The sequence below is a fragment of the Festucalex cinctus genome, chromosome 6 (assembly GCF_051991245.1).
Source record: "Festucalex cinctus isolate MCC-2025b chromosome 6, RoL_Fcin_1.0, whole genome shotgun sequence".
NCBI classification, from domain to species: Eukaryota; Metazoa; Chordata; class Actinopteri; order Syngnathiformes; family Syngnathidae; genus Festucalex; species Festucalex cinctus.
The window spans coordinates 9,771,174-9,785,026 of NC_135416.1; the positions used below are offsets into that span (position 1 = coordinate 9,771,174).

At 38.5% G+C, this 13,853-nt stretch overlaps 2 protein-coding genes across 9 annotated transcripts in view; both read right to left on the reverse strand.

Moving 5' to 3' along the window:
- Nucleotides 1–314: 314 nt before the first annotated feature.
- On the reverse strand, nt 315–1,449 carry LOC144020972 (uncharacterized). Its single transcript, XM_077524907.1, has 2 exons — nt 1,292–1,449; nt 315–896 (listed from the first exon to the last, which is right to left on the reverse strand). Exons 1-2 carry the CDS (start codon nt 1,304–1,306, stop codon nt 348–350), a joined length of 564 nt encoding a protein of 187 aa, XP_077381033.1. The 5' UTR covers nt 1,307–1,449; the 3' UTR covers nt 315–347.
- A 1,276-nt stretch (nt 1,450–2,725) lies between these two features.
- palm3 (paralemmin 3) overlaps nt 2,726–13,853 on the reverse strand; it is a 34,287-nt gene continuing 23,159 nt past the window's right edge. For 2 of the 8 annotated variants that reach the window (XM_077524274.1, XM_077524273.1), the window contains exons 4-7: nt 10,049–10,164; nt 7,815–7,881; nt 5,700–5,733; nt 2,726–4,496 (exon numbers count right to left, since the gene is read on the reverse strand). In XM_077524274.1, coding sequence (XP_077380400.1) covers nt 3,700–4,496; nt 5,700–5,733; nt 7,815–7,881; nt 10,049–10,164 — 1,014 coding nt within the window. In that variant the 3' untranslated portion in view covers nt 2,726–3,699. Of the gene's footprint in view, nt 4,497–5,699; nt 5,734–7,814; nt 7,882–7,941; nt 8,001–8,435; nt 8,858–10,048; nt 10,165–13,853 lie in introns of those variants that run through there. The other 6 variants (XM_077524276.1, XM_077524275.1, XM_077524278.1 and 3 more) reach the window with 6 other exon arrangements.

Genomic DNA, 13,853 nt, shown 5'->3' on the forward strand with positions numbered 1-13,853 from the left:
TAGGAAAAGATACATCTAGCTCGGCACGCTGTGTTAAGCTGGCAAACACCCAATTTGATGTCCACTATCACTGAAATTCCTTTCCAATTAAGTTCAATGGATTTGCAAGTAGTTTGTTTAAATTTTGTAAATAGTCTTCACTTTTAACCAAGTTTTAATTTGTAGGTTAATATAGGCCTAACCTCTACGCCATTTTCTTTCTGGAGGTTACAAAGAAATAGCATTCGAGTGCACCAACAAAACATTTGTACTTACTTCCCTGTTCAGACCACTCAGTTAAAAATGAATTTTAGCAGAACACCACACAAGCAGAGTGTGCATCAACAGATTTATTGACTGAATCAGAACTAACAAAGCTCCTTGGTGGGATCCATCCAGATGGGTTTTCGCAAGCCCAGACAGTTAGCCTGAGCTTGGAACTCTTCCTTCTCGCTGGTGTCCAACTCTCGCTTCGTGCTCACCAGGTAGAGGTCGGTGGTTTTGTGGCTTGCCGCCTCCACGTCGAAGCGGAACAACAGACAGCTCTCGCAGGTGGTATTATGGAAGGTGGCTGTGAAGAGATAGTTGCCCTCCCTCAGGGTCAAGACGTGGCCTTGCCTGGTGGCGTTGAGCGTGTACGACTGGCACTTGTCCGCCACGCGATCAAGTTGGATGTAGGAGTTGTATATGTCAAAAGTGATACTGTCCGTTTTCTTGAGGGCGTCTTCGTCCACAGATCTGTTCAAACTGGCAGCGACCAAGGCCCACGTTCCGTTCAGATGGTTGGGAGGCATGTCCACCAGAGGACGAATCAGATTTTCGCAGGCCAGAGGGACGCAAGCGGTGCCGGACAGCAGGCAGGCCACGACGATGGTGTACGCCAGGAGAAACATTGTGAAGGAGCGAGCAGGACAAGCCTTTGGGAAATGGAAACAAGTGTCAGTCACGCTGAGAATTTGCACCCAAAGAATTTGCTTTTAAAACAGAGCGCACACTTTCACAGTTCAAAACAAAAAACAGCAAGTCCCACTTGCTGAATGATTCACACAAATCAAACAATGTCTAATACCAAATTTATGAAACCAACAAAATGTTGATATATGCAAATTACATACTCTTGACATTACATTTTTGGTAATGTTTTTCAATGCATGTATGAAATGTCCACCACACTAACCCAACAACAACAATTAAAAGGCCAATAATTCATAAAAAAAAAAACTATACTTAAAACAATAATAAAAAGGACTTAAACTGAAGCAAACAAAAAAAAATAGAGATAAAAAAAAAATTCCCCCCCCCATTTCCTTACCTGTAAATTGCACATGAATGTTGATGTTTGGAAAATCTCGGTCCTGTAAAGAAAAACACTGCCACAGATTGGCTTTATAGGCACAGGTGCAGGTAAACGAGCTCGTCGTTACCTGTTGAGTAGAAGCACCTGTGGCTCAAACCACAGCTGGATTCCCCCTACCCTGATCAGGCTTTATAAAACGTTTTTTTTGTTGTTGTTGCTTTTTTTAAATTGTATTTTTTATTTTATTCCTTTTATTTTATTTATTTATTTATTAATTTTTTTTTTGGGGGGGTGGGGGGGGGTTATATTAATAAAATAATTATACAGACAGATCGATAGATAATCAAGGGGTCTACTGCTGGCTACAAGTTGCCCATCCCTGGTTTAATTAAATATGTTTAGCGAGGAGGGAGTCATGGTGGATGACTGGTTAGCACGTCCGCCTCCCAGTTCTGAGAACTCGGGTTCGAGTCCAGGCTCCGGCCTTCCTGGGTGGAGTTTGCATGTTCTTCCCGTGCCTGCGTGGGTGTTCTCTGGGTACTCCGGTCTCCTCCCACATTCCAAAGACATGCATGGCAGGTTAATTGGGCGCTCCGAATTGTCCCTAGGTGTGCTTGTGAGTGTGGATGGTTGTTTGTCTCTATGTGCCCTGCGATTGGCTGGCTGGGTGTACCCTGCCTACTGCCCAAAAGCCAGCTGAGATAGGCTCCAGCAACCCTTGTGAGGAATAAGCGGTCAAGACAATGGATGGATGGATGTTTAGAGAGGGTTCCTGGCTGATCCAGTAATATTTTAGTGGCGTCAAGAGCATGTTTTAAACCACTTCAAAGGCCATATTGTCATTGTATCATCAAGGCAAATTGCAATGAGAGGTCATAACATTTCACTTTATATAAGGAACTAGAGATTTCATTCACGTTGTCTTGTCCGGGCTAGCCACATCATTGCTGCTTTAGTCTTCATTTGTGTTGTGATTTCAAGTAAATGATGATGCTCCGACTGGGTCACAAGTTAAACTGCATGGAAGGTTCCGATGACATCCACAGTAAAGCTTGAATTCAAAGCTATTTTTGCCAGTGGGATTAATAATGGTTATAATCATGATCAGTTTCAGTGTCAAACTGCGGCTGCTGTTTGAGTAAACATCTTCGCACACAAGTTGACCGTAAAACAATTATTCATTCACTCTTATAACTGCTTGCAAGTCCATTACCATGGATTGTACTTATAAAAAAACAACCTTTCTTCTAATTAAAACATCAAAGCAAAAATAATTTAGTTGTCCAAAATGAGTATTAACGTTCAGATATTGCATGTCACTTTATTAAAATAGAGCGTTACTTCAGGTGTATGAATAATAATAAAAAAATAAATAAATAAAAAACAACAATTAGGTTAATATGGCAAAAGTCCAAAGGAGAAAAAAAATGCTGTGCAGAACCAAACAAATTTTACTCAATGACTCCAAAGTCAGTTTAATAGTTAATGCAGTCATTCCAAAAACGTGACAGTGGATACAAATCCCAACATGTTTTTTTTTTTTTTTTGCATCTGGTATAAATACGTTACACATGTACAGAGATCTGATTAAATACAAAATTCATATTTCAGTAAAAATGTGTTATGAGATTGAGCCACAGGAATGTCACTTTGTTTTCATAACTGGGAAGAGTGAATATATGCAACTTGCATCACTCAACCAAATATGTGGGAGCTAGCAAAAAAAAAAAAAAAAAGTTACCTAGCAATTCCCAAATCTGTTTAATAATTCAACTATATTGCCCATTAATTAGAAAAATATCCTCTATTTACCACTCAAATAATTTTAACAAAACTTGTATTTACATTCAAATGAATTATTATTAGATTAATTCCTTTATGATAAATCCTTTTTCATCTCACTGCATTAAAATATTTTGGGTTGAGTTTACTTTGATGATATAAATCCAGACATCGTTACCAGACAAACAGGAGGTTAAAAAAATAACACCACCTCCATTTTGGCCTTTATGTGTGTGAATAAAAAAACTGTGGAAAATAAAAACACAACACTTTTTTTGTTGTTGCTCCCATTTAGCATGGAATTAAGTTGCTTTCAATATTGTTTTTATATAATTGAATTAGTTGGAATGTAATAAAGGTGCATCTAATGGTGTCAGATGTTCCTTTAAAACACTTTGTAGTTTATGCTACAGCAACACATTTATTTGGCGCTGAACTCAAACTTCACAAAAGTCCTTTTTAAAGGACCACTGACCTAATTAAGTCAGCGCAACAGAGTTTATTAACAACAGTGGTTGTAAAACATGAAGTGCACCTCTTAAAGTGGACTTCGGGGCTACTGTGATTAGCGGAATCCTCATAAAGCAAACAAAATAAAGCACGTGTTAAAAAGTGTTGCGTTTGTATTTTTTTGTTTACGTTTACATGACCGAGCAGCACAGGCAGGTTTTCGCCTTGGGGACCCGCACGGCCTCCGCCTGTGTTTCCGTGGAAAGCGACTGGTTATCGGTGGCGACGTCATCTTGAACTTCGGGGGCTTTGGCCTCCTCCAGGAGGGGCTGCCGCTCAGCGGGTAGCGCCTCAGTTCTGTGGTTCTCCGTGAGGTCGCTCAGGGGAACTTCCTGGTACGGAGGGGGCGTGGCCAGGGTGTCGCCTTGGCCTTTTGAGGACACGTGGGCTGCCTCCGCTGCTGGTAGGATCGCTGCTTCTTCATCTTGGCCTTGTGGGGCCTCCTCTGAAGGAGGACAGGCAGGTTTCGATTGAGAGTAGACCGGAGTGACCCCTAGAGGATCAGCTGTTGATTGCAGCACGTTTTTTTTGTTCTTGCCTTTTGTCTCCTCGTGGTTCCTCTCCGCTTGCTTCGCCGCCACGCTAGTTTCATCCGCTGCCAACTCCTTGGAAGCTTCTGGAGCTACTTGCACCTCCACAATTACTCCTCCCTCCTTCGGACGCTCTTGGGGCGCAACTTCCTCCTCCTCCTCCTCCTCATCATCCTCATCAGTGATGACGACGCGTTCAGCCTGCATGATCAGGACGCCTTCGTCCACCTCCACGCAGCTTAGATGATTCTCCTCCACCGGGACGCTTCCGCTGGGTCCGTTTGTGGTGACGGGCTTCTCCAAAGCGTCTTCGTGGTGTTTGAGGCCACAGTCCCCTTCGCCGTTCATCACAGATGCCGCTTCGTGGATCGCCTTGGCGGCGTAATCCTCAACTATCCCTGAAGACATGACTTTGATTAATTTCCATCTCGTTCAAGCATTTCATAATACAATGAAGAAAGCTGTGTGGTTAATTAGCAAAACATTTTCAGTGACAGTTGCTTGACTACAATTATAGGCTGTTGTGCCAACAGCGTGTTCGCGTTTCACAACTCATTTCTGTATTAATTAACAAGACTAAAACATTAACTTCATTTTCGTTGTATGTATTAGATGCTGTTAGGTAGGGCTGCGCAATATATCGAAATAATATCAATATCGAGATATAAATATAATATCCCCTCCTCACCCTCTCTTCTTATTTGGTTTCCACGCCCCTAGTTACATGGGTGTTCCAACCCTAATAATGCAAAATGCAAAACATAGTTGGAACACAGAGTACTTTCAATACTCAAAGGTATTCAAAGGTAATAAAAATGTCATTTCTTTAGGTACATGTTAAATATCACAATGATATCTATCTACTATATCGCATATTTTTCCAATATCGTGCAGCCCTACTGTTAGGCTGACTAAAAGTACCTGTATATGATTTGTGGAAAAATGTAAAATGATCTCTTTTATTGAGTGACTGTTTAACAAATATGCCATAAAAAATACTAAACAAAACAAAAAGCATTGTTGAAAAAAATAATCCAAAATACTACATTAAAATAATAATAATAATAATAAAAAAATCACATTACAGGGATATAGACTCATGTATTTGACATACTGTAAAATATTTAAGGAGATTTGAAACAAATCAACATCATTACAACAAGCTTACAATTCAAGTTCATTCTCATTGATGTGTACAAATGTCAAATCTGCAGCGCAACTACGAGGCGTGGCTTGGCAGCGAATGAGTTAAACGAGGAGACATTTTGACTTCTACCATCTGGATTTTGTGCCGGATGTGTTTCGGGGTCAATGAAGCTTGACCTCAGCGTGGGCAATTTAGGACAACATTTTGACGCACGTCACATGTGAGTGTTGTTACAAACAGGTCACCTCTTCGTCTTCTTCTTATCTCCACGTTTTACTTTCAACTACTATAAAAACATTCAACTAATGTATTACATCTAAACACCATGCATGGGATGGCCAGATAGTTGTTAGCCTCTATAACCAACACATCAAGGTGTTTGAAATGAACACACCCATTTGAACTCATCTTGAAGAATACATTTTTAGAATACAGATTTAACGCTTCACCTTACCCATATCTCCTGCTTCCATGTCCACGGCTTCCTGCTGGGCAAAAGACAAACTGTGAGTTCAGTTCACTGTGCTGGAGCTAATCGTTATGCAACATGCACCACAGACCACACAAAATCAGAAGCGGTTGTCCTTTGTTGTATTGCTTATATGACTTCATAAAGCCACATCATCATAAAGTTTACAGGTCATCTAAGAGTAAAGCCGGTATGCATGAAAACAAAGACGAGCCTGCTTTCAAGGCTATGAACATTTTCAGCATGTTTGAGTTTATGAGTGACAAGAAAAAAAAAGTGTCAGACATTTGCTGTCAATTACACTCAACGTGCCCACGGACAGATTTTCTGGCAGAATTTGTTGCTGTCAAATTGATGTAAAGGTCACACATTATAGACACTTCCAACGCTGTCTGCATCGCTAATCAACAAAATACTTTCATTTGATTTGTTTCTAAAAAGGGTCACGATGTGACATTTAAAGAAACAAGAACCTTAAAATATTATTACACAAAGGGTCTAGGATGGAGTTGAAGTGTTGAACTGTCGATGTAGCTGCTACGCTAGCTATGCTAACTTATAGCTTCAAATCCTGACATGTAAACCCGATTTATCATTCCAAGTATTTTCAACACAGCTTCACTGCTATTATTAGCAAAACATAAAGCTGCTAGCTTATTGCGAACATACATGGGCTAATTGAAATTAGCATTGTTATACTGTAGTTTAAACTTAAACCCAAATGGGGCTAGGTTGGTGTTGAAGTGTTGAACGATTGATGTAGCTGCTATGCTAGCTATGCTAACTTATAGCTTTAAATCCTGCCACGTAAACCTAATTTACTAACGAATTAATTCTTATTCAATATATTTTCAACACAGCTTCACTGCTATTATCATTAGCAAAACATAAGGCTGCTAGCTTATTGCAAACATACATGGGCTAATTGAAGTTATCATTGTTATACTGTAGTTTAAACTTAAGTTAAACCCAAATGGGGCTCGGCTGGAGTTGTTGAACGGTTGATGTAGCTGCTATGCTATGCTCGCTATGCTAACTTACAGCTTTAAATCCTGCCACGTAAACCTGATTTACTCTTGAATTAATTGTTATTCAATATATTTTCAACACAGATTCACTGCTATTATCATTAGCAAAACATAGGTCAGCTAGCTTATTGCGAACATACATGGGCTAATAGAAATTAGCATTGTTATATTTAGTGTTGTTCCGATACCGTTTTTTTTGGCCCCCAATACCGATTCCGATACCCAGCTTTGCAGTATCGTCCAATACCGATGCCGACGTTTTTTTTTCCCCCTCAACAGGAAAAAGCTGTCCTGCCATTAGTTCAGAGCATTCATGGGCCAATAGGATATCTTAGATAGCATGTCACATATCAGTGAACGTCGTGCACAAGCAGACACAAGATGCTGCATCCAAAGTCCTATATTAGTGTTGGAATTAATGGTATCGGCATGTTACTTGTGAGTAGTCACCGATACCGATACCACTGTTTTAATGCCGATACCAGTATCGGTATCGGAACAACACTAGTTATATTGTAGTTTAAACAGAGTATATTCTTCAGCTCTGTGAAAACAATTGGAATTGCTGGAGTTTGTCTTCAAGTTTAGTTTACTGGCAACTCTTACTACACTCCACCTGTGTCACGTGACTGCCACCAGGGAGGCTCTTGTATGTGAAATACTCACATATAAATGCAGTTTATGTGCAAACAAATGATTATTTTTTTAATTAAATAAATTCAGTGAGTGCGTCTTATAGCAGAACCAGACCACACTTTAGATAGTAAATTGCGTGTATTTTTCCACACTGACGTCCACAATGTATCTGTATCATTGCAACACTGGGATGAAAACTCAAGTTCACAACATTCAGAGAAATATTCTCCAACTCTTGGTTTCAAATACAGGCATTACTGCCAAAGGAGCACGTAGGCAGAAAATGTATTATTCAAGTGACAACGCCATGGACACAAATGTGAGAAAAGCTTCCTAATGGAAGATGATAGCGAAAGCTTGTTTGACACACATTCTAACAGCTTTTGTTAACAATGTGGGCGTGTTGTGTGTGTGTGTGTGCGTGCACGCGTCTCACTGTTTGGTCCTCTGCGATCTGTTGTTTCGCATCCTCCCCTGCAAACCCCGCATTCCATGATAGCAACCTAAAATGAAACCACACGCATCATATGTACATTTCAAATAATATAACACTGTCAGTTTACCATAAAAGCAACATCTTCAAATCATCTCAATGGCGCGCTGTCTTGTAATAAGGAGAAAATCATCTCTGTCATTACCATGGCAACGCTGGATCGCATACTTTGATTCCAAACCAGTTTACCAGAGTATCCACGTGTGCTGTGCGAGATCATCGGGGGCGCTGCAGGAATTCAATTTCATGTCTTTTCTTAGCACATTATTATTAATTATAAAGTATCTTGGTTCGTATTCTGTATGTATGTATGCCACTAATGTATAACGACAGGCAGGACAATTAAATGCTCTTCTGTAAACCCGTGTATCTATTTCCTATAATCTACGTAATAGTTTCATAGCTTCTAAGGCTGTTCACACTGCAGGTCAATTTCTATTTGTGACATGAAACTGATTTGTCAAAATGACAATTCTGATTTTTTTTTTTTTTTTTTTTTTACAATATGAAAATGCAAATATGTGCTCTGAGCAAGCGAGGGAGATTGCTTGAGAGACTACTCACAATTGTTTGTGCAGCTGCAAGGTTATGTAGAGTGATTTTAGATATGACTTTAATGCAATCCAACATAAAGTGGACATTTGTGGCGATAATCCAACCGACATCTTGAGGAGACGTCTCGATGAAAAGTGTCGTCTCATTTCCCATAAATAGTGTTTTTGTTCTGTGCACAAGTACGTAAAAACATCAGACTTAAACAATCCGGATATGGCATCGTGCCCTGAAGTGTCAATGATGACAGTATTTTGTTGTGATTGAACAATGGCGTGTAATAAAGAGAACTGCTTCACGATGATGATCAAGGCAACACTGCTGGATCGAGTGGTTGATGTCAGTGATTGTCAAAGTGCGATACGGATAACACAAGTGGAATGCTGGGCTGCCCTAGCAGTAAGCCAAAAAAAATCATTTAAGTGCAATACATTTCAATGGAATTCTATTTTAATGAAATCACTTTTGCACAACTATATTTTAGTCATGTTGTCATGACTTAGACTTATAGACTTAGACTTGACTTTATTGATCCCTTTGGGATGGCTCCCTCTGGTAAATTTATATGTCCAGCAGCAATGAGAACAGAATAAAATAATAAATAATTCATTCAATCAATAAATAAGGTTATTACACCAGAGATTGAATTAATAATAACAATAATAATAATAATAATAATAATAAAATGAAAAATAAGAATTCAATCAATCAATAAATAAGGTTATTACACCATAAATTGAATTAATAATAATAATAATAATAATAAAAATAATAATAATAATCATCATAAGAAAAAAAAATTCAATCAATCAATAAATAAGGTTATTACACCGGAGATTGAATTAAATTAAAGTACAGTAAAGTGCCATATTTGTGAAGCGAAGTGCAGTGCTTGCTGTGAATTCTGGCAGTCGGTGAGGGACAAAATAGAAAGATTGAGAACCACCTGTTTATGAAATTGATGGACTATTCTGAACAGCTCTTAAGTGTCCGTCATAATGTTAATATATAGAATAATATTCATATATGTCAAGTATAATATTCATAGTATGTCAAGTAGGGGTATACAAACAAAGTTTGCCATACACTTAAATTGACATTTAGCATGTAAATGTATATTGCACATTTGTTTTCTTTTGCCTTTGATACATTTAAGTCAAATTTCAAAAATGATTCAAAAGATGCATGACATGTATGCTGACTTACACTTCACAGCAGTTGGTGGCGCCACAAAAAAAAATAAAAAATACTGTTACCGACCTTTTGACTAGCATAGAGACATGAATGCCTAAATAATTTTTGCTATCATCTGTTGTTACGGCACACCTCTGCAGGCACGTTTCTGCTGAAGCGGTGTGTTTACATTCCCTGGAGGGTACATTTAAAATGGCGTTAGCGTAATAATCACTGTTTAACCCCAAGAGCGACGTCTTGACAATAGTATCGAGTGCAGCAGACAAAAGAAACGTGTTGAGTCGCAGAGTTAAAGCTCTTGTAAATACATGCATAATACACAACAACAGAACTTCCAAAGTGAAACAAACGAGGAAAAAAAAGGGAGCAGGGCGCCATACGTTATGCATGAGGTGCAGAGCATGTCTTCTATATTGCGGCTGAGCTCGTACCTGTGATTTCCCACCTCCTGAGAGGCCCACGAAGGGGAGCGTGGGCTTTGGGAATCCCCTGAGGATTGGGACAAAGGAGCACCCTCCATCAGCCATTGATCCCTTAAAGACTTCCTCTGGAGGAATACAGAGAAGAGGCGGATACTAGGAGCGTAGAATACAGTGGTCTTCAAATGTTGCACAATTCAGAGCATATTTTGAGAATAACGTGCCTTAAAAGCTTTGGAGTTTCAAATATGTTTATCTGTAACGTCAGCATGTCGGAGAGCTGACAGTGAACATCAATAGAACTCATTTCAACCAGCATCAAAGGATTAGCTCTGCTTGTGTTTTACTGTTTCCTTGTTAATGGTTTTATCTTGCTAGGGTCACACTTTCTGTTCTTTGTGCCGTTGCAACAGGCTTGACTGGAATTTAAGGGTTGTCAGCATCAAGCAGCTTTTTGCCAACACATGACTTTGATTGGGATCTTCCACAATTTGTGTCATGCATTTAACTCATTTACTCCCAATAACGTATAAACATGTTTTTTTAATGTTCTAAGTGTACCAAAGACGTATTTATACGTTTTTTTTTTATTTTTATTTTTATGCTAGAGCATACAGAAGGCTTTGATGCAGCTTCTCAACTGCAAAGAACGGTTGCAGAAATTGTAGTTATTACACAAACGGCCAGCAGGTGACAGCAGAGCAAAGGAGATGATCCAGGGCCATGTAGAAAAAAAAAAAAGCTCAATTACTTACAATTTTAAATAGATTTGTGAAAACTGTTGAAACTTAGCTCTCTTCTAATGCTAATAGCTGCAAAACGGAAACAGATAGAAACATAATTTTTTTTCCTGATGAAAGAAGAGACTTTAATCTTTCTTTTGATAGGTTCCATGCTTTTATAGCAATAGAACACAATATTCTGTGGGCCTTGCAAAATCAGTCAAAATCCAGTAAAACAGCCGGGAGCGGGACTGCTTCTGTGAAAATGGCTGGGAGTGAATTTAAAAGGGACAGCAACATGAAAAATCTACTTTTTGGTTGATTTGGTTGATGCTAACTCCTCACCAAAAACATGACGGAAGTGGGTGTTTTCCTCCATTCGCCCCTCTACGAGAAATTCTAGGTCATTCTGCTCTCCAAGCACCAGCCTCTCCCAATTTGAGAAAAAACGAGCTGTACTGTACTACGCTTGCCCTCACAATCTCTTCCTATGTTACTGGTTATGTTGTATTGGTTTGTTGTCAATGTGCAATTAAATAAATATGGCTATTAACAATTGTACAATTTCACTTAAAACATTGCCAAAACCGTAAAAATAAATAAATAAATAAATAACTAAAAAAAAATAAAAAATAAAAAGGCTTTTATAATGATGACAGTCTGTACTCTTTGTGGAATCATTAATAGCTATTTATAATCAACCAAATCAAATGCCACAACCGTCACAGAACAAATCATGATTGAATTTGGAGGTACCACTTGATTAGCCTAAAGTAAGTCTGCACTGTGTTCTCTCTGCTAGTTATAATTATCTTTGCCACATTCATCTTCATTATTGTTTCCTCATGTGCTGTTCGGCTTCTCTCCTGCTGATTCCCTATCATCTTTTTTCATAAAGATCACTGGCGCTGCCTAACTGCACGCCTCCTGCTGAAAAGAAAAAAGGACTTCTGTTCTAAGGCTGTATTGCTTTGGCACTGCCTGACTCCTTGGAAAATGATAAGATACTCCTTTTAAACACGCCTACAAATGAGGTTTCATCTCCCAAGACAAACATTGCGTTATATTCATTGCAAATGACTTATTTCAGCCATTTTCTCCACTGAGCAAATATTATTGGAGCACTTCAAGAGAAAGATCATGTAATACAACATTTAATGGAAGTGAATGGTCTGTAGTTTGTACACACAAATGCGGTCTGCTGGCTCACTTTGTTCTTCATTCATGCTAGCAAGATTCTGTTTCTCGCTTTCACCACTAAAACGACATTGCTGAAAGTGGGTCCAATTGGTGGCTCCAAATAATGAAATCAAATAAAACTGCTTTCATTTCAAGTAAACTACATTTGTCTACCCCTGCTAAAAAGCAGGTCATTCGCGTGTACCCAAGCAACAAAAATGGAATGAAAATTATGATAGCCTTATTACGAATGAATTTTTCAGCAGGGCTTGTCAGTAAGAGAGGACTTTAAAAATAAATCTTACCCCAATGATCTAGGTTGAACTGACGGATACTCGCAGAAACTCATTTTAACCATATCTAATATGCACTGTTTATTTTATTTTCCCCCTCAACTTCTTATAAATTGGCCAGTTTCAGTGTATGTTTGGATTCATATGAGAACCGGCACGGTTTTTTCAGTAACTATGACAGCAGAGTTGCAGCCTGTTCACCTTCATTTCAGGCACCTTCTTTTTTCTGCAAGCATCTTGGGCTGATCCTAAAAATCCAACTCATTTTTTTTGCCTTCAGACAAGTACAGTAACACTTTGAAAGTCAGTTCTTGGAGGCAAAGTTCTTGAAACAAATTAAGATGTCACCATCATAAAACCTTCATCAACTGTGTAGTTAGCGTCTAAGTAACATTTTAACATTCTAAACAACTAACTTAAAGGGATACTTGACTCAATGAGCCATTTTCAGCAGTAAAAAGTTAATATTTTGTCTATTAATTCATTAATTAGTGTGATAACTTCATTATTTTTCATGTACAATCATTACCTTTAAAAAGTATTTTTTCTACTTGCTGTCGACTCAGTTTACTGACCAAACCCAGAAAACAGGTGAGCCATGATTGGCCGTTTGCTACTTCCTCAGCAAAGGTGATGTCATCATCAGTCGACAGCAAGTAGAAAAATTACTTTTTAAAAGGTATTAATTGTACATGAAAAATAATGAAGTTATCAAATTCATTCTGGACAAAATATTAACTTTTTAGTGCTGAAAATTGTTCAATGAGTCAAGTATCTCTTTAACCACATATGCATATATATAAATTTTCTTATTTGTCTTCCACTAACACTTCCAATTCCATCACTTCAAGCTTCATTTTGTGCTTGCACGATTAAAACATCAGTGCTACTTAAAACCCCAAACTCACTTTTCCACCTGTTACCAACAGCGTTTGCAATCTATTAGCGTGAACACAAAATATAAACTCTGCTATTAGGTATCTTAGTAAATCAGGCCCTCAGAATTACTTCATTGTTTCCAACTTAACGATGATTCAGTGGTGACAGTCCATCTTATTGGAATGACAAAAAATAAAATAAAAAATAAATAAAAATAAAAAATTCTCAGAAAAAACAAACAAACAAAAAAACTCATCTTGTGTGATATCTGAAGATTAACGTGATCTATTCATATTCTTCCCTGAAAATGTTTAAATTTTATGGTTTCAGACGCATGCAACTTTAATGTAGCATTCTAATTGCTTCTTTTAAAATTGAACAAATAAATTCAGTTTGACGATATTCTACTTCGAGATGCATCACTATACCACAAAATAAATTCCCTTTAACCACATTTCTCCAAGCACAGTGCACACCAGTGACACATGATGTTTTTTCACTTGCAACTGAAATCTCAAAATCTCCAGGCTACCCAACATCCTCATATTTCCAAAAAGTCTGCCCAGTGTTATTGGCTACCTCCCATTAACTAAAATGGGCACAAAACCATCTCTGTCTTCTCCTGCCGCAGAGAACAAACTCCTCTCTGTTACCTTGCCTGCCCCCTTCAGCTAGCTGCATGCAGACGACCTCCAAACATTCCAGGAGTGGCGCTCACGCCGATGCGCCTTCCCTTTTTTGGTT